The 24588-nt window shown below is 42.3% G+C and overlaps 1 protein-coding gene across 1 annotated transcript in view; it reads left to right on the plus strand.

Annotated features, from left to right (window-relative positions):
• Positions 1 to 1290: 1290 nt before the first annotated feature.
• BRF1 (BRF1 general transcription factor IIIB subunit) overlaps positions 1291 to 24588 on the plus strand; it is a 170802-nt gene continuing 147504 nt past the window's right edge. Inside the window, exons 1-2 of the mRNA XM_021554502.2 lie at positions 1291 to 1504; positions 14806 to 14886. Of these exons, the coding sequence (XP_021410177.1) occupies positions 1318 to 1504; positions 14806 to 14886 (268 nt within the window). The 5' untranslated portion in view covers positions 1291 to 1317. The remainder of the gene's footprint in view (positions 1505 to 14805; positions 14887 to 24588) is intronic.

Raw genomic sequence — 24588 nt, forward strand, 5'->3', positions numbered from 1 at the left:
ACCAGTCAGTTCCTGGAGGTCCCTGGCTGCATCTGAGTCATTTGGTGGAAGGCAGATACTGACAGGATTGAGTTCTATAAGGTGAAAATTCCTGCCTCTGCATTAATGGTGCATTTCAAAAGCCGGCAGATGGAAGCCTATTCAAACATCCAGCTACCGCAGCTATTCTGCTCAGCTTCCTTCCCATCTGTGTTATGGTGCTGATTTGCTACATGTGGGTTGAGTGCTAAAGTGAGCAATAACTTGGATGAAAACTGAGTTCTTTGATTCAGTGATTCTATGAATCATTGAGGACATCAACCCCTTGGAGCCAGTCCAGAGAAGGCCACCAACATGATGAGAAGGATGGAGTACCTGTCCTGTGTGGAAAGCCTGGGAGAACGGGGATTGTTCCGCCTGGAAAAGAGAAGGCTGACCTAATTGTGGCCTTACAGTAAGTACCTAAAAGAAAGATGGAGAGAGCCTAGTTACAAGGGCATGTAGTGACAGGACAAGGGGCAATGGATTCTAAGTGAGACACAGAAGGTTTAGATTAAATCCTCGCAAAAAATTCCTTCCTGTGGCCATGCTGAGTTGCCCAGAGCATCTGTAGCTGCCCCATCCCCAGAAGTGTTCAAGGCCAGGCTGGATGGGGCTCTGAGCAAGCTGGGATAGTGGCAAGTGTCCTTGTCCAAACAGAGGGATTAGAACTAGATGATCTCTAAGGTCCCTTCCAACCCAAACCATTCTGTAATTCTACAATAATAAACAGTTCCAAAGCACCAGACTTTAACTTTATGCTGCCTTTGTAAGGACAGGGCTTGAAGCGCTGTAATAAAATAAATTCAAAAACTTTCATCTTAGCATTACAGAACGACTGAATAGATTTGTCTGATGAATTTTATTGACGAATTTGACTGATGCCCAGAGGGTGCTGAGGCCCTGGCACAGGCTGCCCAGGGAAGCTGCGGACGCCGCATCCCTGTCAGTGTTCAGGGCCAGGCTGGATGGGGCTCTGAGCAACCCGGTCCGGTGGAAAGCATCCCTGCCCGCGGCAGAGGCTGGAAGCAGGAGCTGGGGGCGAGGAGGAGCGGCAGCACAGCCGATCCCCGCGGGGCGCGGAGCCGCGCGGGCCGTGAGGGAGGAGCGCCCGGCGGGGCGGGAGCGGCGGGCGAAGCCTCGCGAGAGCGGGCGGGGCGGCGGCGGCCGCCGCGCTCCTCCCCGTGCCGGTGCCGGCCAGCGAGGCCTGCGCGGGCCCGGGCCGGGCTGTGCCGGGCTGTGCCGCGCTTACCGAGCGGCGGCGGCGGCGGCCGGGCCCGTCCCGGTGCAGCGGGCGGGATGCCGGGCGGGCGGGTGTGCGGCGCCTGCGGGTGCGCGGAGATCGAGGTGGACGCGGCGCGGGGGGACGCGGTGTGCACGGGCTGCGGCTCCGTGCTGGAGGACAACATCATCGTGTCCGAGGTGCAGTTCGTGGAGAACAGCGGCGGCGGCTCCTCCGCCGTGGGGCAGTTCGTGTCGCTGGACGGTGAGTGCGGCCGGGCCGGGGCAGGGCGGGGCGGGGGGACAGCGGGCGGTGGATGGAGGGAGGGTGCTGCGGGCATGGGGCACATGGCAGGAGGGAAAGAGCGCTGGGAGAGGCGTGCACAGGGCGAAGGGGCTGCGAGCGGTGTGCGGTCAGGGACGAGCACAGGGATACCGAGCACAGGGATACAGAGCGACCCATTGGAAAAGGACCTGGGGGTGCTGATCGACGTGCCCAGGTGGGTAAGAAGGCCAATGGCATCCTGGCCTCTGTCAGGAATAGTGTGGCCAGCAGGAGCAGGGAGGTGATGGTGCCCGTGTGCTGGGCTCTGGTGAGACACACTTTGAGTGCTGAGCTCAGTTCTGAGCCCCTCAGTTTGGGAAGGGCATTGAGGGGCTGGAGCACATCCAGAGAAGGGCAGTGGAGCTGGGGAAGGGTCTGGAGCTCAAGTCTGTGGTTGTTTAGCCTGGAGAAGAAGAGGCTCGGGGCACATTGCCCCTCTACAACTCCTTGACAGGAGGGTGGAACCAGGGGGGTCAGGCTCTGCTCCCAGGGAACGAGTGATAGGACGAGGGGACATTCTGCTGTGCCAGGAGAGGTTTAGGTTGGACATTAGAAAGAATATCCTCATGGAAAGGATGATTAGACATTGGAATGGACTGTCCAGGGCAGTGATGGAATCGCTGTCCCTGGAGGTGTGTAAGGAAATGCTGGCTGTGGCACTCAGTGCCATGGTCTGGTTGACAAGGTGGTGTTCACTCACTCATAGGTCAGGGATCTTAGAGGTCTTTTCCATCCTAATTGATTGTGTGATTCTGTGGGTTCAGGGACACGGGATGGGGGTGAGGGAACAGGGAGCGGTGTGGGGAAAGGGATGGGGAGATGCTCTGCCAGAGGGTGGGGTTATGGGGATGCTGCATGGGGGAGTGAGGACAATGTATACAGGAGATAAAGACACTGTGCTGGGAGATAAGGACAGTGTATAGAGGAAAGGGTGCTGTGCAAAAGGTGTGAGGGACAGACTGTGGAAAACCATGTTTTGCAAAGAAAGGAGTATGGATGGTGCATGTGGGAGCTAGTGCTGCACAGAGTGGAAATAGAGGCAATGCATGGGGAGAAGGAGAGCGTGTTGTGCAGGGTGAGACAGAAATGGGGTGGGGGAGGCTAGAATGAATGTGAGAAAGGAGCTGTGCAGGATTAGAGAGATGCTCTGAGTGTGATGGACTACATGTGTGAGGGACTAGGGCAGATTTGTGAGAAAGTCTGGGGCTCTGTAGAAGGGCTGCGTGCACAGGAAATAGGGAGGTAGATTAAATTATTTGGGATAGAGGACAGGAAAGGTTGGGTTGGGTGTTTAATGGATAGCGGGAACATGTAGGGGCACAAGGAGGAATAACAAACTGCACATAAAGGGTCAAGAGTATCCTGTCAGTAGTTGGGTTGGGGTGATTGTGTGAATGCTGTGGAGGATAAAACATGGAAAAAGGTCACATCAGAAGACAAGGCAGAGAAGGGGAGAGAAGGAAAATGGGTGTGGGGATGTAGTGTTTGAAAAGGGAGAGATGGAAAATCTGTATGGGGAATGTGTATAAGGAGAAAGAAACATAAGCAAAAGCATGGGAAAGAGCTTAGCAGTGAAACAAGTGGCTTTGATGGATTGTATAGCTGTGGGGAAGAAGAATTCTTTCTGTGGTGGAGAATGCAGCACTGCAAATTGGAGTTTGGGAGTTTACTGTAGGCTAAGAGTTGTCTGATGCCATTCCTGTCTTCCAACTCAGGGTGCTGGCATTACTTTTTTTACAGATTATAAGCAGCTTTTGTATCCTTCACTTTCTCCTGTTGTGATGTGGAGACTACATTTTTAAGGGCTTGTTCTGCTTTTTCCCTCCCACCCAAAATTATGCAGGACAGATGGCAAGCAAGCTAGAGCGCATTTTGGGTTGCCTTTATCCTTAAAAAAAATCTAAAGGAAAAGAGAGAAATGCACCATACTAAGTTTTTTTTTTACTCTTATGGATGAATTGCACAGTCATTTATAACATTTCTTTAAGGTATAGCCTTTTTTGTGTAAGCTTGAGATGTGATTGTAAGTCTTGAGTTTGTGATTTTGTGAGTGCAGGCCCTGTTTCACACCAGAAATATTTTAAGGAAATTAGGATATGGGCGACTTATGCAGGTACAGTTCTTTACATTCCAAAACAGATGCTTCTGTTGTGAATAATTCTTTTTCCTCAACATAAACCGAGTGATGCAAGCTAATCTGAAAATATGTATTTGTACTGCAATAACATTGTCTTCATCATGTATGCTTGTCTATTATTGTGTTTATGACTGATTAAAATCCTCTGGAGTGGGGAGAAATGTCATTTACTGTGTAAGCAGGACTTTGTATCTCTCCAGAGGGTAGAGAATTTACAAAGGAATTTATATTTCTTTTAAGTCAGAAACTGCATACTTTCTGAAAGGAACATTTTCTGGTAAATTACACCTTTCAGTGACTTTTAATTAAATTAGTAAATTTCCACCAAAATTGAATGAAATTGGTCTGAGGCTCCTTGGACTGTGATGATCTCAGAGTCTTACTGTGTGGAGCATTTGCAGTGTTAGAGGTGCCTGGGGTGCTGTTTTTGAGCCCCTTGCTCATGGTTAGTAGGGTTGGGTGTCTCAGAGAGCATTGTCTAAGGTTTGCAAAGGATGAGGGATATCAGGTTCTTTATTGCAGGGCTGGGAATTGAACAAGGCTTTTTGGTATTTGTGGAGTTCAGAGCTACTGGTTGTGTAACAATATTCCTCAAATCCTTTCAAGATCCACAGCAGCTTCTCTTTGTGTGTTATAACATGTTGAATACAGATGCATTTATTAATAATTTATTTTCACCTTCATAATGAAAAAGCAAAAGAGAGTGGAAAGTACTGAGACACTGATTTTTCTTTTTTACATGTAGCAAAACCTTTTATTTTGCCAAACTACATATTAGGATGTCAGAATCTTGCATCTTTTTACTGAAGGTGTGAGTCCTGCACTTCTCTGTATTAACACAAAGTGGCCAAGTCCTTGCTAATAAGTTATGCAGAATCCTTAGAAAACATTGGAAATCCTTTCTTTTATCCTCTGAGGGTTGGAGGAAGGTGTGAGATCACAGTTAGGTTTTCTCTGGCAGTATTTACATTGAGCTAATTATGTGCTTGGTGTAGGAAGCCTCAGCACCGATGCTGTTTACAGAGAAGTTTGGTGTAGCCAGTGTTTTCCAGTGCAGATGTGGGAGTCCTTTGGAAAGTTCCTTTCAATTTTTTTTATGTTTTAGCAGCTGAGCTTTTGGTGTGCTGAGAAAGCATGGGCTTGTGCTTGGCTGTGAATGAGGGGGTTTGCTTTGCTCTCCATGAAGTCTTGGAAAATGCAGGCTAGTTAAGTGTGTTGGACAAAAGGGTAGAATCACAGAATTATTTAGGTTGTAGGAGAACTTCAAGATTATGAAGTTCAGCTGTTAACCCAGCACCGCCAAAGTCCATGAGTGAACCATTTTCCTGAATGCCACATCTACATGCACAGGATGAGCCAAGTAGGTAGAAGTAGTGAAGGACAAAATATGTGTTCTGCACAGGTAAATACAGGATAACAACGCTTTTTGGAAAAGTGGCTTGCCTTGAAGATCCTTTGGAGCTTTCCTAGGAAGTTGGTAAGTGGGCAAAGCTGATCGTTGGATTTTCAAAGGAAGGTCAGCAAGATTTTTCACCAGAAGCCTTTTTGGTAAGTGGACAAAGCAGATGGTTGCATTTTCAAAGGAAGGTCAGCAGGATCCTTCACCAGAAGCTTTTATAGAATCTGAGCTGTCATTGATAAGGAAAAGTCTTTGCAGATCAGAGTAGCTCTTCAAATGATAACAAATATACTCTGGAGAGTACAGAAGGAGGTGCCAGTGAAATTCCATAGAATCTGGACTGATGACATGGAAAACAGGTGACTTGTGAGTTAATGAGGTTTGTGGGCAATGCTAAATTATTTGGGGTAGTAAAGACTGTAGAAGGACCTGTTGCTTTTAGTGGATGGATGGTAGGATGGCAGATGGGGTCAAGAGTTGCTGTGAGAGTTAGCATTTTTCCTTTCTTCCACATGTGGGATGGTTTCTTCTTCTGCATCCAGACTGGCTGGGGCAACATTGGAAGGAAATCCTTAGGTCATAGTGGATAGCTTTATAAAAACAAATTGTTCAATGTTTGTTCATTCATGGTACAAAAGAACCTGGGTGGGGAGGGGAATGTTAGAAGTTAAAAGAGCACATACAGCATGTCTGTACACTGTTACATATCCACAGTGTTACCTCCAGCTGAAGTGCTGTGTGCAGTTCTGGTGGTTTTCTCTTTTCTTCCCCCTCCTCAGGAAAACCTCTAATAGAGCTAGAAAAGATACAGAGAGGAAGATGGAGTGATTAAGAGGAGAGCTTCCTGAAGAGCTTCTCAGTTAGACTGACTGAATAGACTGAACCTCTTCAGACTGGAAAAGAGATGATTGAATGGGGCCATAGTAGAGATTTGTACATGCAATAAAATAACAGCAAGGATGAGCAGCTGCTCAGGGTCACATAATGCAAAAGCTAGGGAGTGCTAAGAAATCTAGCAGCTAGCTGATTGCAAAGATAGTGGGTAGGAGGTTCAGAAGGATTAGGAGGTTTTGTTTGGTTGGTTTTGGTTTTTGCAGAAACACCCCCCTCCCCCCCCACCGTGTGAATCTGAAGTTGTGAATGTTAAAAGTTTACATGTACTTAAAATGATTGGGCAGACAGAATAAAAATGTATTGTGGCCATTAATAAAATATATTATTTCTGGTTCAGGAAATCCTTGAGCCACAGATCTCTAGAAACTGGAAGATTATATGAGAGAACTATTACAAGCTTTCCTCCTGTGTTTTATGTTACCCTGTAGGCATGTATATTAATAGGCTTTCTCATTCAGAGGTAGGATACTGGACTAGTCTTTCAGTGTGATTTGGCACTGCTGTTCTTTTGAGACTTCACAGGAAGAAGATCCTGTTCTTTGAGCTTTACAGAGCTAATCCCACCATTCCTTTCAATGCTGTCTGTCTGAAAGACTGACAAGTCAGCTCTCCTTGCAAGGTACCTGTCACTTCTGGGTTGTGAGCTGCTAAGTTATTTCACTAGCAAGGGAATAACCCCTTCTAGAAGGAGCTGCTATGTTTTGTTTTGTTTATCTTTTGAGAGGAAGGTCCTCTGAAAGCTTTGATATGCCCCATACTAGTTTAGTTAGTTGTAATTCTTAATTCTGTTGTGAGTGGTCACAGTCAGGAAAGAATCCAGCCTCAACGTTCCACCCTAGCTGTGTTACTGTCTTGAAGCTTGTGAAGGCCCTGCCTTGAAATTTGGTGTCTGAACCTGACTGATTTAACTGTGGATAGGTCAGGAATTAGTGGAGAAGGGTTATCATGCCTATTTTAGCTCCAAGGAGCTCTGTTGATTGCACAGAAAGTGTTTGAGGTACGTACTTTTCCTAGCTGAGTCTAGTTTTGAACATTTTAACTATTCACTTTATAATTGATAGCCAGTTCAGACTAACCAAAGAGATTGTTCATTCTGACTTCTTAACTTAAATTTGGAGAGCTTTGGAGTCATGCTAGTTGCAATTAATGTGTTTTGCTTTTTATTTTTCTTCATACCCAAGTTCTTAAAACAGCCTACCAGTTGCTACATTTAAACACATCCCAGCAGGAAGTACAGCAACACAGGGTCTAAGAGCAAGGTACATTTCTCCCTCTCCATTATGCTATAATTGCATCCTGGAGGATGGAGTTACACTGAGCCCTTTGCCAGTTTGCATTGGTTTGATGGCTGCTGCTTTTGTAGAAAGGCAAGTTAAGAGTTGTGTGCCATGTCTGAAGGTCTGGAGTTCTCTGACTGCTCTCTCGCTGTGTCTGGGTGGGAGTCTCCTGTCTTATGGCAATTGTTGGAAGGAATTGTTTCCACAAGTTGTTTTTTTTTTTTAAGCTGACAGGAGAAAAACTGAAGCTGAAGAGAGTGAGAGAAAGCTGAGCATGGAGCAAACCTGACAGCCCAGATCTCTCTTCAGGTTTTTGTTTAAAGAAGCTGAGAAAGGTGAAGGCTGGGACTCCTGACACTAATCAAAGGAGAAGAAAAGTCCCACCTGGGAAGGTTGATGTGCAGGCAGATAGCAGCAAGCTGGAAGATGTAACTGAGAAATACAGCACAAAGAAATGATGCTGCAAGGTGTACTGAGCTTGTGATTCTCAAGCACACTGTCTGGGGAAGCTCAGCTTCTTTTGTTCCAGAAATTCCCTTGAAATGCTTGGTAGTAAGTTGAGAAAAACAGATCTGATAAGAATCTTGGTCACAAACCAGGTACTGCTGGTTCTTGCTGTCACTGACTGGCTTCCCTCTGGGGTTCCCCCAAGGCTTCTTATGGCCCAGGACCCCATCCCAGTCCTCAGGGATGTCAGCCCCTGCCCCACGGACTGCACAGCAGGGCCAGTCTCCAGCTCCCCACTGCCTTGCCTTGCCTACCCACGGATCCTGTAGAGCCAGGCCCATGTGCTGCCTGGCCTCAGCCCATCCTTGTGCCTCTGGTTGGACATTCTGGAGCTTTGTCTGACCTTGTTCCCCTTGCTGGGCCTGACCCTGACTCCCCTGTGCAGTCTGATGTCCTGCCTGGCCTCAGCCCATCCCTGCACCCATGGAGGTGCCTGATGCCCTCAGCTCTGCTTGTCCCTGCCCTATAGAATTCAGTCACATCTCTAGTACAAATTTTAATGAGAATTATTAATAAATCTTTTAACTTACTTACTGACTAAGCCTGGAGGTTTTAGGGCAGTGACAAATACAGAGGCACAGTCACAGAAACAGGATTCTGCAGTGGGCACTGACAGCATCAGTTCTTCAGCACTGAGTCAGACTCTCTGGCTCTGCTACAGCAAACATGCATTAAGACTCTGCATCTCCAAATGTACATGAGTTTGCAGTGCACTAATTTGAGTCTGGTGGGAGGTTATGTTCTTGCTTTTGCTCATAAGTGGAAAGGGAGGTTGTGAACTGGTAATCCATAACACACCAACAAGTGTTTATTTTTGGTGTAGGAGGTTCCACAACATTTTTAAGTAGCCTGGTTCAAATTTTGGAATATCAAAGAAGAGTTTATTTCTGCTATTCCAGTTTTTTTTTGGCAAGTGAATTATAATGAAGTTACTACAGAGACTCATTAGCACTGCCAGAAGTCCTGAATGTGTACTCTCACTCTTCAGAGTTCCATGACAGATTTAATGTATCCATAGCTCTTTACTAAAGCTGTGGTATGCTCAATGTTTTAGGCATACCTGTGGAAGCTTACTGAAGTAATTTCTTTACTATTTTCCCCTTAAAATCTTTATGATTTTACATTGAGGCATGTGACTGACATTGACCTTGCATGCAGAACTTAACAAGAGTTTGCCTTGATCGAAATACTTGTCTTTTGGGGATTGTGGACATGAAAAGTTATGGTCAGCAAACTGGAAAGAAGAGAGGGACTGACTACACAGAGAAAAAAACTTATGTAAAATTTAAGCTGAGCTTACATCTTCTCTATTTTTTTGTACTGTAGAATTTTTTAAGATGATCAATTACTGTCACAGTGATTGCTAGTGAGACAGTTGGGAAAGGGTATGAGCTCTGTATTTGTGTAGGATTCTTTGCTTTTGTCTAATTTGTTCCTATGTACAATAAAGGATTCTTGTGTATTTTTAAATATTAAAAAAGTGAAAAGAGTAAGGGTTTTGTTTTTTAATTGGTAGTTGTTAACTGGTTTCCATATAAGATATTGATAGACCAAGTTCTGACATTAAATTTCTTCCAGTGAAACCTCAAATAGTCCTGAACTGGGCTCTGCCAATAATGCACTTGCTAAACTTGAAATGAAAACACTTGGTATTGAAAACTTAAAATAATATTAATACCAACAAGTTTCCTTATATTTGTGGTTGGTTAATTTGAAGTTATGCAGAGTGTTGATTATGTCCATTGCAATACAGAGAAAGGAAGTATGACCCTTTGATGGAAATCCTGAAGAATATTTACCTGTTCTACTCTGTGCCAGATTTTCTCTTTACAAAACTAATTCATAATCATGCTGTGTTGGCAAGGAAAAGGGGGAACTTCAATCTAAAATAATAATCTGCTATATGTTTTAGTGAAGGGAATCAAATCAATTTTGCTTCTCTCCCCAAATCCTCCAGGTGGCAATCGTGCACCAGAGTTAATATGAAGCTTTTTCTGGCATTGAGTCTTTTCCAGATTGTCCCTGGGATGGCAACAACAGAGGGTGCTGCTGTCAACTGGCAGTGCAGAATAGTGCACATCACTTGGATGCAGACTGATTTCATAGATTTGGGCAGTCCTAAGTTGGGTTGTGGTGGATGCAACTATATTTATCTCTACAGTTGGTAGTTAGGAAAATAAGCTATGATGAAATAGATTTAAAGTTTGTTTATGTAAGTTTATGTGGCAGCAGTGCTTCAGCAGGCTCTGGTGCCTGCAGACCTGTTCATTTTCCTGGAAAATTGAGTGAGAGAAGAATTACAATCTTCAGAACTTGAATAATGTAATTTTGCTTTTATAGGTATGATTTGTAGCAGGAGGTTTTCTCACCCTTGTTTTTACTTTTATGGTCTAACTTCAGTAGGAAACTTCATTTTTTTATATTAGATTACCTTGTCTTGCCCAATTATGAAGCCATTAGTGTGATGCAGTTTGCATTCTTTACCAGATTTTATGATGGATATGTAAATACATATATTTGAAATAGAAAGTTTGCCCTTACCTTGTCCTAAAGAAAGAACTGGTGGCTTTTGGTTTAATTTTACAGGGGAGGGTTTTGGTAGGATTTGTCCTCTCAGATGGCAGTTGCACTGCAGTTCAGGTTACAAGCAGCTTCATGGACTGTCTTCACTTGCTCATTTATGTAGAGGAGGCAAAATCTGAAAAAGCTGGGAGTGAATCTGTTTCTCCTCCAGGTGTTGAATCTGAAACTTATGTCACTACCTGACAGAAAAGTTCCTTTTAAGTGGCTGCTCTTTGCCTCCACATTGTGGAGTGATTTGATAAGTGCTGTTCCTGTTGCCTGTGTTTTTTTTGTTGCTGTTTAAGATTACCCCAGACTGCAAGCTTTGCTTTCACCTTTTACAGCTTGAGGAGCAGTTTTATGGAGAAGCAGAGTGATGTGACTTTGTTAGGGAGTTGGTGGAGCAAAACAGAAACTGCAGAGGTGCTTGTGCTGTGAGCAGCAGAGTGGGAATGGCTGCTTTAGGCTAATGGAGGGATAGTCACTTTAGAACCATGTAATTGTTTAGTTAGAAAAGATCTTTAAGATTGTAGAGTCCTCATGTTAACCCAGCTCTGACAAAGTAGTTTAGCACTTGAATGATGCAGGGTTATGGTCTGGGTCTGGACCTGTGTGAGCTTAGACTGAATATCATCAAGTTTCCTGACATGATCTCCTGCATCTTCAGTTCTGTTGTGTTAAGGCAATGTAGCCCACTGAGACTACCACACAAAAACTGCAGTAGCTGTGTTTCTGAGCTGCCTAACACATCTCTCCACGCCTTCTGCTGTCCAAAATTTCATGTAAGTGTCCAAAGCAAACTTGAAGAGAGAAGAAAGCTTCAGTTATGTGTAGCTGCAAATCTGAGTGAGTTTCTAAAAGTAATCATAGAGTCATGGAATATCCTGTGTTGGAAGGGGACCCACAAGGATCATGAACATCCCACTCCTGGCCCTGCACAGGACACCCTAAGAATCACAGCAAATGTCTGAGAGGGGCGTCCAAATGCCTCTTGAATTCTGCCAGTCTTGGTGCTGTGAGCACTTCCTAGGGAGCCTGTTCCAGTTCTCAACCATCCTCTGGGTGAAAAACTTTTTCCTAAAAGCCAACCATAAAGGCATGCCATTCCCTCAGGTCCTGGGACAGGTCACCAGGAGGAACAGCTCGGTGTGTGCCCCTCCTCCTCCCCCCAGGAAGAAGTTGGACCTGCAGTGAGGTGTCCCTTCAATCTCCTCCAGGCTGAACAGACCAAGTGCCCTCAGCTGCTGCTTCACTTCTGGGCCCTTCACTGTCTTCATGGCCCTCCTTTGGACACTCTCATGGCTTTGTGTTTTGAATATTGTGGCACCCAAGCTTTCCCCCAGGACGGGAGGCAAGGCTGTGCCAGTGCAGAGCAGAGTGAGACAGTCCCCTCCCTCACCCAGCTGGAGATGCTGTGCCTGATGTCCCCAGGACACGGCTGGCCCTCCTCAGCAGGTGGGATGAGAGGATGACAGTGGACCTTGGGAGGCACCACCTCATGTAGGAGTGGATTTAAATTCCCTTAGGGAAATGTAGTGTTAATGTTGAAGATTTGGCAGGCAGTACTTGAAGGCACCAAATACTTCTCAGATATATTTTTGTATGTCTTGGAAGCTGAATGTGAAAAACCAAAAGCCTGCTTAATTCACTTTTGAAGTTGTGGGGGAAGAATGGAAAAGGTCAAGAAATGTAAAAATTGCAGTTATGCTGGGATGTTAATTTGGCTGTGCCTAGAAATTGCTGTTCCTTTCCTTTGTACTTTTTAAATTGCTAGCTTTGTAGGGATTTTTGTCTTTAAATGAATTTGATGATTTCAGTTTTCTTTTTTTAAGAGTTTATCTTTTTATTACCCAGCCTAACAGTTACGTTAATGAGTTCGTTTGCATTTTGCTTGTAAGATTAAAGCTGATGGTCGGACTACATAGTCAATGGCAACATTAGTTTGCAGTTCTGAGAGTGTAAGTGCTCAACAGACTAGTTTTCTGTCAGTTTTCAAAGACAAATGCTAAGTAGAGATGTTCAGCCTTTCCAGTTAACTTGCTGAAAAATGGGTATATCAATTCTGATAGCAGAATCTGTCTTTCAGATTGCTCTGCTGGTGTCTGCTGCAGTCTCTATAGCTTGGAAAGAAATTACTTTATGTATGATGTTATAGCTTGATGGCTAATGAAAAAGGGTCTTAAAATCATTGAAATCTCAAGTTAATTTCATTTTTTAAATATTATTTTGGATTTTAACTCCTGAGTAAGTTAAATTATTTAGTTATTAGTATTGTTTATCACCACTGTGAGATTGTTTTGTGCAAGCTTGTGGTTGGTGTCCTACTCCCATGTACTGGTGCTCAAGTGTGGGCTCTCCTGATGCAAATCAGACTAGTGAAGAAGCTTGTAGTAAAGCAAACCTTAAAACAACAACAAAAAAAAGGAAAATGGAAGGCAGAATTTCTGTTTAGATTGCTACTGAAGAAAAGGAATGTAAAACTATTGCCATCGTTGATATGTTTTCTGCCAGGTAAACCATTCATACTAAATGTACACCAAAAATGTTTTGCCTTCTTTTGTAGCTTGATAACCTCTCCCTGGTTTGTTTTCAAGTGTTTTTGGAAATAAAAGGCTGTACCTGTAAGAATGGCAAGGAGATGTTGCTGTCTCTGATAGTCAAACACAGAGCTGGGAGAGTTACCTCTGTACCCAGTGAGGAGATCACTATTGAATGTTTTTCACTTCTTATTAGGATGAAGTATTTAATCTGTGGGGTATTTATTATTATTGTGAGATCTTGTCACATGAGGTCAGAGACAAGGGACGACACGAGCTCACCCAGTGTCTTGGACAAACAATGTGTTTTATTGTTCAAAACTTCTTTTTATGGGGCATTTGAATTTCCCAGGCTCAGAGCTGGGATCTCTCTCCGCCCAGATCTCTGGCCAGTGCTGTTTCTGCACCTAGGCTTGGACAGGGTTGGCTGTTCCCTCTATAGGTTTGAATCCAGCCTAACTTGTTTATCAGTTTTTCTGGAAAGATCCAGGCTAGCCAAATTGGGTTTGTGTTATGGCTAGATTTACCATGTCCAGCTACAGACCAGCTGCACTGTGACAGCAGTGCCACAAGAACTGATTCTTGTTAAAGGATCTCTTAATGAAGTCGGCTTCTGTTGTGGATAGCACTGGAAACCTAATCTAAAGGTTATATGGAAAAATAAGCTTTGAAGGCTAATAGCAACTCTGCAGGAATTAGCTTATTAGTTTTTCTGGGTTTTGGTTTTGTTTGGTTTTGGTTTTTGTTTTTGGTTTTTTTTTTTTTTTCTCAGTATAGATATACATTAAGTGCAACTGAGAGGAGCTGAAAAAGAGCTAAAAAAGTCTGGTAAGAGTGAACAGTTTAGGTCACAGTTTCTCATCAGTTTTAGCTGCTATGGAAGTATCTTTTTCAGGTGTGTACAAGAAACGCCCTGAACTGCTTTAAAGGACAACTTCATTCCCCTCTGTGTGTCTATCCCAAAGCCTTTCTAGTTGGTTCTGAAGAGCTACTCTAGGAGGAGGAAACAGCCACAAGAACGTGAGGAAAAGCTGTAGGCATCATAGACAACAGAAGTCCATTACTAACAAACTGTGTGTTTTCAATCCTGTGCAATTTTAGCTTTTTGGTCTTGCTGCTAAGCTGATAGATTTGGATATCCTGCTTGAGGAACCCTGATTGTTTTTAAAAAACCTTCCTGCTTCAGTGGGAGACTATTTTTGTCCTTGGTAGTTTAATTCCCTGTTCTGTAAGATTGGTTTGCATGAGTAGTTCCCCTCACTCCCAGCAATCTCTGCATTCAGGCTGCTCAGCATTGGCATGGATGCCCAAACCAGCTTCTAGTTTATGCTGATTTATAACTCAGACTTCTTTTAAGTCTCCAACCATTCAGGGTGTAAAAGTAGCAGTTCCAGACTTGCAGTTTTTGTAGCCTCAGTGTTGCTGTGTTTACCTAATGACAAGCTGAAGTTACTTTAAAATAAGTGTTATGTCTGTAGTAGCCAACACAGTCATTATTGAATGCTAAACATGTTTTATGTTCTGTAATGCCAATAATTACCTATTAAAATACTGTAAATTCTTCATTGAATATTCTTCAGACAAAAATACTAACTAAGCAATTTTTTCCTGCTTTATTCTGAGAAATGTTTTACAGTGCTGATTTTCATGTTCTGCTTAAAATAGACATTGGGAGATTTTGGTAGCTTCTTTGGAACTGAGATTGGGATGATTTATGAAGCTATGTAATTCTTATGGTATCCCAAGAAAGAAATAATTAGCACAGTATTTTTACTTGATGTCTTAAGTATTTTAAGACCTTCTTAATGTAGTTTGACATATTGCAGATTACACAGATACTGATTATATTGGCACAATAAGCTTTATTTTAATATTTAAATTATGTGATTCTCTTTGACATGTCTGGTGTTTGTTTTTTCCCCTAATAGGTGCAGGGAAAACACCGACTTTAGGAGGAGGATTCCACGCCAATCTGGGAAAGGAGTCACGAGCAAAAACTCTACAGAATGGTACTAGCAAATTTTAGTCTTGCTGACATGAATGATTTTTATTAATATGGTTGATACAATTAATTTTTAGTTTTGAATGTGACCTCAAAACCTTGGCAGGCCCCTCATTATTCAGTGGACAAGTCTGCCTAGTGCTGAATTTTCATTGTGCTCTCATTTGGCTGCTACACCTGATTTATGAGTTCATGTAGCTGACTGACAAATGGTAATGGCACCTGACAGTATTACTGTGGTTTAAAAGGTCTTTTTCAAGGTTGACATGCCCATTGCACCTTTTTATTATCTGTTAAACTTATTGTGACTTTTTGTTGAGTTCATTTTCAGACTTCTTGAAATAATTTATTAATGTTTATTTATAAGTATAATTCTTCAAATATTTTTGGTCTTAAGCAATGCGAGTGTAAGATAATACATATAAGTAATCATGTGCTTAATATGGGATCATTGAATAGAGAGAGGAAAAATGGAAAAAATGTTTTAGTGCACAGATGACATTAAAATAAATATTCTCATTACACGCTTTACATTTTAATTGAGATCTCCATATTCTACACTTGTTAAGGAGGGTGAATAAAACCAGCTTTTATTCCAGGAGCAGAGTGGTCTTCCAGTTTGCTGTTGCTCATATCAAGGGACAGGAGTTGTCAATTTTTGGTTAATTAATACTCCTGTCTCATGACTCTTAGAGATGACAGCTGATGGACTGTCATAGCAAAGTCTCAGAAGCTGACATGCAATTTACCATGGATGTAAATGGGTTTTACTGATAAGGTACTCATTTGGGGGAGATATTTTAGAGAAGGGTATTTTCCTAAATTAATCTTACATTTGCAATTCAATACAGAAAAGTCTTACCTATATTATACCTCTGTAGGTGTATGACAAGTAAGATTGATCTGATATTATATCTTCACAGGTATAAAAAGGCTAAGATTGATCTGTGTCATTCAAGTATAGTCAGATTACTCAGCATTATTCAGCTGATATACATACAGGTTGTTTTATATACAGGATGTTTTTTTCAGCTGTTTTTACTTAAAAGTATTGAGCCCTGTTTGTTTGGCAAAATAAAGCCTGCACTTTAGGTGAGCTAGTGTCAGTGTCAGGTCTGAAGTTACTATCTTAGGAATTTTAAATTTCCTGTCTAACATGTAACCTATATAAGCAGTGGGATAAAGCCACTAAATTTAATGAAGTCTGGTTTTGGATTAAGGCACTTTAATCAAAACTGTAATTTTGAACAGGCATTTTAAAAATAAATTGGCTTTTTGTGCATAAGAATTTCACAGTTGTCTGTAATTGTAGAAAAGTAAAATGCTGATGGAAGGAAATCTGTCTTGTTGCTTCGTGGAGTGTTTGAATCCTTCAAAAGCCCTTTTGGTTATGCCAAAAGGTAATCACAAGTAAAGACAGTGTAGGCGTTTTTCTAGAATCTAAACACAGCTTTTTTCTTGGATAAGTGTTTGCTGGGGAATATGTCTGAGCATTTTCCTTCCCCACAGCTTTTGTGTGGGGGGCCTCCCTGATCAAAAACAATGATTGTGACTTGGCTAAAGTATATCAGCATCATATGCAAAAAAATTTAATTGCTTTACATGTACTTATCTCCCAGTCTTGAAACAGGAAAATATTTTGTTTTTTTAGTTACACCTCTCTGAAGCTTTTTGCAGGTTTTCTTCTATTTTTTTTCCTGTGTCTATCCTTTATATAAGGAGCAAGTATTTGGTCTTTGGTTTCTGTAGCCAACCTTCATTTGTCATGCTGCCAGTCTATCTCTGGGAAAGTTCAGTGAGCTAAGTGATGTTCTTGCTCAGTCCCAGGCATGACAACAGCAGCTGATATTTCAGGTAGAGAGCAATTGGTGTTTGAAAGGCTTTTCTGTCGCTGTATAATGAGCCAGTTGTCTGCTGCTTTTAATCACACTTCTGGCTTTACATAGTTTTTAATTGCAAATTGAGCTAGATCAACGAGCTTACAAAATCTCACCCTGTCACTGTGGGCCAACGATCATGGATTTTTTTGGGGTGAAATTATGTGAAATATCTGTCATGGTTAGACTTGAAAGTGTAGCAAGGTATATGAAATTATTGGACGTATTTTAAAGGAGAGGTATGGAGTTGTTCATTGAATGTATGAAAAACGAACAGTTATAAAAAACGCTGAGCTACTTATTTATTTGCTGGTGCCACTCTGTTGGCATTTCCAAAGCGAGCTGTGCTGCAGGTGAGGTGCTGAACTCGCTCCCGTGGGGATGCTGGCACAGGACATCCTGCAAGGGTGGCCGCTGGTGGCTCTTACATCAAGGCTGCTGCTGCTGCTGCTGCTTTCAGTGCTGGGAGCACACGATTCCCTCCTGTGCTATCAATGCTCCATGTTACTCCCTCCTGCTGGAGGGAAGAGCCAGGGAAGCAGGGATGGGCGGTGGATGAAGTCCCCAGAGTGCTGCAGAGCAGCTGAGAGCCCGTGTGTGGTCCGAGAGCGCTGGCAGGTCTCGCTCTGTGCCTGCTCTGCTTGCCAGCAACCTGCAGGGAAAAGTCCAGCCATGGAGCAGGGACTTGCTGGGTTTTAAAAAACAACCACCTCCCCCTGCTATCCCTCCATCCCCCCACTCCTTCCCCATGTGGTTTGGGCCAAATTCTTCCGTACTGTAAAGTCTGGCTTTCCAGGGGAGGTGGAAGGGAGGTGATCTGGACTCACTGTTTCTTACTTAATTACCAGCAGAGCAGCTGGGCTTGGCTGAGTGTATGATGCTGCTGTTTTTTGAGGCTTTTAATGAAAGGATGTTTAGAATTAGATGAAGAACAGTTTTGCATTGGAATGCTTAAGGCAATAACTTTTTTTCTTCCATGCATTCTAAAGTGAAGAAATGCAAAAGTAAAATCTCTCAGCAACTGCTTATCAGTTCTGGGCTCTTCTACAAAATTATGGTGTGCATTGGTGTTTTTATAAATACGTGTATTTATGCTCTAAACAAAGCCATGGGCAAAACCTGAACATTTTGTAGTTTTCATGTTTGTGTAAGAATGTCCATTACACAGAACTAGTCTCCCTTACCAGACATGCCTTTGCTGTACCTTTCCTCTCTATTTATAATGCAGCAGGGCATAGCTGTTCAGTTTCTCCCTTGATTTTATGAATCAGCTTATGTTTGTGTCTGTTTGTTTGGGAATTGGCTGCTTACAGATACTGGAGTCTTGTTTACACTTGCTAAAATATTTATGCAGAGAAGATTTAATACTGTTGAATTTGTTCATAATCACTTTGATTTTCAGAGTGCAGTACTGTGCTAATTGAGTGTATGAAGCTCCACAAGTTCAACAAACTCAGGCCCGCAAAATGCTTTGTATCTGTGCACATAGACCTTATTTTTGTAGTAAAAACCTGCACACTTGTGAGATGAAGTAGTGTTTCAGTTTCAACTTTGTTTTAAGGGATATGGCAAAATAGCTAAATAGTACTGATTTTCTGAAAAAAAAAAGAATTATGAATAAAATACCAGCTCAGAGAGGGGACTCTTTGACATCTTCCTCTATTCCTGAGCTTCTTCAAATTTCTACAGTATTGATCAACACTTACTTCCAGAGCTGAAATGAAAAGTGATGTCTCTTTAAATCCCATTTTACAGTTCTGTGTTGCATTACATAATCTCTCTAAATAGCCAGTTTATTCTTGTTTCCTTGCAGGCAATCTGCTCTCGCTGTATCAGTGTCAGAGTCGTTGTTACAAGGGAGTTGTTCTTGACTTGAAGCTCTGATACTTTCAATAGTCTTTAGTGACCAAAAAGAAAAGGGAGAGGGGGAGGAGAGTCAATGGCACGATTATATATATATATATATCATTACTGAAAGTTTCAGTTGCAGATATTCAAATTTAGTTTAAACTAAGTTTGAAGATTGCAGCTGCATCTAGTGTAATCCAATTTCTGAACTGTTATGCTGTGTTTTTATTTCTTTAAATGAATGTGTGTTTTCCCCCAGTCCTCTTAAGTACCAAACATAGCTAACAATATTTTAATGCTAAATAGGAAAGTATTTCTGAAGATGGTCTGTAATGCAATTTTTACTGTTTACATTTAAACTATTTGCTTAATTCTTTAACATTTATTGTCATCACTCCTTTTATAGCTGGTTTGTTACAAGTGATTATGAAGGGTTCTGCTTCCTCCCAGAACTATACATTGTGAATTAGAACAGGACAATATATTACACATGTGAAGAACAGAAGTATCCAAAGGGGAGGAACAGAGAGCACTGTTTAACAAAACTAGAACAGCAAGGGAAGGGAAAATAGTGGAATCCTAGAATAACTGAAATTGGAAGAGACCTCTGGAGGCTGACAAAACAGTGGCTTTGAAGTTGCATTAAGCTGCTGAGGGCCTAGGGCAGCTGAGCTCCAGTTTCTACCAAGGAAGGATAGCACAGTTTCCCTGGACAACCTGTTCTCCAATGGCTGGCTACCCTCATGGTGAGGAATTCTTTCCTTGTGTCGAGTCAGAACTTATTTTGATGAAATGCGATTCTTGCTTCTTGTCCTTTTGCTGTGCATCTCTGGTGATGCAGCTCTGGCTCCATCTTTATAACCTTCTACTGCAGAGCTTTTCTCCCTCAGCTTTCTTGAGACTCAGCAAATTCATTTGTCAGCCTCATCCATGTGCTGCAGTCTCCAAATCATCATAGGGTCTCTCTGCTGGACTTGCTCCAATATGCCAGTGCCTCTTCTGCAGAGGAGTCCTGAACTGGACAAAGTACTCTAAATATAGTCTGACAAGTGCTCTACAAGGGATGATAATCACTTCTCTGGATCTGCTGGCTGCAGTTTTAGTAATGTGGCTCTGGGATGAAATTCACCTTCAGTGCTGTGATTGGGTGCTGCTGAGCCATGTTCAGCTTTTTGTCCATGAGGAACCTAGACCCTTTTCTGCAAAAAAGTCAAACAGTCCCCAGCCTGTGTTTTTGCCCTGCAGTTTTTCTGTCCCAGGTGCAGAAAAATTGCATGTGGTTCATGAGGCTTCTGTCTGCTCATTTCTGCAGCATTTTAAGATTCCTCTGAATAGTGGCTCTGCCCATCAGCTTATTGGCCACTGTTCCAATGGGATGTCATCTGTAGCTGGCAAAGGAAACCTCCTGGCCTTTTGTTCATGTTAATGAAGGCATTAAACAGTATTGATCCCAGTGTAAGTCTGATGGTGAAAGTGCTGAGCACTACTCTTTGAACTACGCCAGCCTTTCAGCCAAGTTGCAATTCACTGGCCTAGTCCAGATCTCTGCAATTTGGCTACCAGGGAGAATGATGAAATGGGATGAGGGAAGAGCTGTAGTTAGATTTTATCTTGACTACATTCTAGCTGTTGCAGCTGGGCATGACCTACCCTCACTGAATCTGTGCTGGCAATTCCTGGTAACCTACTCAGGTTTTGTATGTCTGGAAATGGTTTCCAGGTAGATTTGTAGCCTTCCAGGAGGCTGAGGAGCCTGACCCACCTTTGGAGTCCTTCTTCTCCCTCTGGAAGAGAAGCCTGATGCTTGCTGCCTTCTAGTCAGAGAGAACTTCTTCAAATTTCTACAACTTTTTGAAGATGGCAGAGATTACTCTTTTTACGTCTCCCTTTGCATTTTCAGATGTATCCTGTCAAGTCCAATTAACTTGAGTGTGTAGATTGTGCTTAAGGGAGCCCTTGCTCAGTCTTTGTTTGCCATGGATAGTTGCCTACCTCTTCTCTGAACCAACTGAAGCCCTCTGCAATCAAGTGTTGTAATTATGCTACCCATCTTCTTCACACCCCTCAAGATCTTGTTTATCTTGGGTTGCTGTAACCAAGCCTGCCATCAGGCTTTGCATCCTCCACCACTTCTTCCTTTCCAAAGAGTGGTAGGTGTATCACACCTTCTGTTTGACCTGTTCCTGATGTGCTCTGGAATTCCACTGTGGTTCTTCTACATCAGCTGCTGGGGTGGATGCAGTTCACCATGAGAACCTGGAGGTCTTCCTGCTTTCTAAAGAAGGTTTCATCTTCAGGATTAGATGGTCTGTGTGGATGCTTGTGACTATTTCCCTTGGTCCTGCCTCTGATGCAGACCTGTTTACTCTTTATTGGCCTGTCAATCATTTTTTAGCAGAGCTTCACACTTTCAAGCTGTTTCTTTGTGTAGAATGAATCCCTGTCACCATCCCTGTCTGTCCTTGTGCAGCCTGTTACCATCATCTCATTACTCCAGGCACGTGAGCTGTTCCACAGTGGGTCTGTAGCTCCCCAGTGAATTTGTAGTTTTGCAGCTGTGCATAGGCTTTGAAGTCTTCCAGACTCTTTTCTTCGTTAGATGCAATCTTTTCTTTGACTCTTCCTCCTCTATCAATTCCTGTCCCAGGCTTTGATTTCAAAAATGAAACTTCTAGTCTAGGCTCTCTGCCATTATCTTGTCCTTCTTGCCTTCATTTCTGTTGTGATAGAAGCTAATCCTAATCCTCTCATCTCTGTGTTTACTAGCACCACATTGAGTTTTCTCTTGGTGTCTTTTAAAGTAATCATTGCTTAAAGTTCTCCTTTTCTGGTTTTGCTTCATATCTTCCTAAATTTCTTTACTCACTAAGGCTTTGAAAGACTTCCTCTTCTAGCCAGACCATTGCTTCAGTTTTACCCTTTGATCTGCCTACTGTCTTGTCCCTTATGAGTCCTCTGTTATCATTCATTAGCAATTTCTCTCTCCTCCATTTCCTTCTTCTTCACATTTCATATGTTAACTTCCCCCATCTCTCTTTGAAAGAGGATAAGGGGGCATCTTCTCCTTTTCATTTGGGATGATATTACATGTTTTTCGTGTGTGAATGTATTTGGTTGGGTGGTGGATTTTTTGTTGTTTCTTTTGTTTGGGGGTTGATGTTTCAAGTCCAACCTTTTCCCTTGGTAAACTTCTTCAACCCCAGCATACCTCTTCCACCTAGTCCTATGTCATGGCTGGACATAGGTGGCAAAATTTAGATGTCTGTGTGAGCTCCTGTTTCTCATCTCCTTTCAGAGGCTCTGCATAGAGGCAGACAGATTTAGGGTGTGATTAATTAAATCCGAAAGGAAGTCAATGACTCATTCTCTGAATCGTCTGTTTCTCTTCACTCACTGAAAGGAAGTCTATATTGACTAAGCCCAGTCACTCATCTCTGAAGATAAGGGTGATGAATTGTAGGCTTTGGTGTCTGCTGAATCTGTCTGTATTTGTGTATCTCCTTGTTGACACAGAGTTAACATGGCCAAAACTGAACTAGAATTGCATCCAACTGTTCTGGCCTTTTGTATGTTAACAAGTTCAAACTTCTTCCCACTGAGGCCACTCACAGCTTTCTTTCCTCCTGTCTTGTAGATCCACCCTCTCCAGCATCTGCTAAACTATGGATGTGTCCTAGCCATAACACTCACATATTTGATTCTTGAATAAGTGTTTCTTGACTTTCTTACTCTTTCTCTCTCATCAGAACATGCTCCAGAGCCAGGAATGCAGAAAAGTTGTGACCTGGAATGCTAATTCTTTGGTCCTTAACTTCTTCATCAAACAATTTTTAAAGGAATGTTGTTTTCCCCGCTTGTTTGCCCTTTCACGTTTGTGATTGCTGTTACTGATCACTTAACAATTCAACAGGGAACTTCCCTGGTGTTACTGTGCTGTTGTGTTTGACTTCCAGCTTGCTGGACCTCTGTGCTTCTGAGGCTTGTTTGGATGTCAGTAACTGTGGGCTTTTCTGGTCCTCTGCTTCAGTGCAGGCTCTAGTAAGTTCCACAGCCTGATGCTCGACTCCCTGGTGGCTGAATCCTCAGGGTATCTCAGTATCTTGCACACTTTTCTCAGAGCTTCATGTTCCAGGGTAACTGTACTAATCAGCAAAGACTTGAAGAGATGGAAAACACACTTACTTAAGGAAAACAAACAAAAACCTACTCTTTAGCCAGCATGAGTTAATGCAAAAATTTGGATAAAAGCAGAAAATGGTATTTCCCTGCCTGTTTCTGTGTTACTCTAAAGTTTGATTCAGAGGCCTCTGAGGGAGCTGGGATCCTTCTGGTTGGTACTCTGGCTTCTCCTTAGGCACATGGAGAATCTCTTCAATCTCATTTTGCTAATGAGACCCAGTCTTTCATCATCTCCAGTTACCTTTGTTAAAAGACCACTAGAGTCCATCAGCCGATCAGGGACAGCCTTTTGGTTATACATTGATTACTTAGTTTCTACTTGAGTTGAAATTTGAACATTTTTATTGTTTTAAATCTTGGCCATTTTTGTGTTTTGCTGGGGAATGATGAATAAAGTACCTGTCATGGAGATGGCTTTGATGTGCTCTTTGTCCTTACAGGGACAGTTTAATGGAGAAGAGTCCATGTGTCCTTTAATGAGATCTGTTAAGTTTCTAAGAAGAAGATCTGGGATCCTTTAAAAGTATAGGATCTGCTGGAGATAATGCCCAGATTTTGCTCAGAGGCTGATTGACAACTTATAACTTTGAGCACAGCAGTCCACTAGGTTGAAATATGTGAGTCAAGCTTTGCTGGTCTTCCTAACTTTGTTCCTGTGTTTGCTTAGCCAGAAAAGGGAAAAGTTAGAAAAGGCATTTCTAAAATTCCTTGGAGGTGTTGGTTCAGTCTGTATGTGACTGAGTAAACAGAGATTGTCCTCTGACTGAGGGTAGTCTCTATTGTTACCTTTTCTTTTAATTTTGAAGGTTGTCTTTGAAGTTGGAAAAAAAAATTGCAGTCTTAATCAAATGAGTTAACATGACTTGTGTTGACTTAACTAATAACTAGAAATATTTGCATGTTCAGCTGCTTTGAACTGGCCTGTTTGTGACTCTGGAGTTAAAAGCATCTTTCATGATTCCTTTGCTCTGTCTCCTCTCTGGTCTCTGCTCTGTCTCTTGGTTTATTAGCTGGCTGTGGGCAAGAGAACTCTTGTGGCAGGGAAGCACAAATTTCTCCTTCATTTTATCAAACAAGAGAAGAAATGCCCTCTAAAGTTATTCACACTTGCGAAATTTCTTCTTTGGATATTAAAGTTTTGGCCTTTTTTATCTCCAAATTTGTCTCTGTTAAATTTGACAGTTTCTCTCTGACAGACTAGCCTGATACATTTGTGGAATTCACTGATGGAGATTTATCTCCCTGCAGCCTTGTGTAGGTAATTGAAACCTGTCATTTCTCTTGAGAGCAATTCTGTACTTAAAGATAGTTTACCTAGTAGGCTAATTTTTAAAAAAATATTTGCTTTTTATAGTACTATTCATGAGGAAATTAACTTGGATATTAATAGGTTTATCTTCCTTCTTGTGCAGTGTGGTAGAAAATAGGTGACTACCTCTCTCCTTCCTCCCCCTCTAGCAATGTCTATAAATTTCAATGCTAGTAATGTTCCTTTTCTAACAAGCATCTGAATTGAGCCATTTTGCCTTTGCAATGTTGCTAGACAAGAAGGCAATACTCCAGGTAATACAGCTTTGGTTTAAGTTCCATGTAACTGCTACTTTCTTTTTTGATAATGAAAGAAAATGTACATCACTTTTGTGACATTGGACTGTGTTAAACACTGAAACGTGAGTTTTGAAGTGTCTCTGTCATTTTATAGGCACTGGGGCTCAAAACTTGAGAGGAAGGTTGTTGCTTTTCAATGCTGTGTTCTCTGATAGTACTAAGTTCTTGTCATGTATTGAAAGTGCTTTTTGTTTTGC

Source organism: Lonchura striata, chromosome 6 (genome assembly GCF_046129695.1).
Source record: "Lonchura striata isolate bLonStr1 chromosome 6, bLonStr1.mat, whole genome shotgun sequence".
Lineage (NCBI taxonomy): Eukaryota > Metazoa > Chordata > Aves > Passeriformes > Estrildidae > Lonchura > Lonchura striata.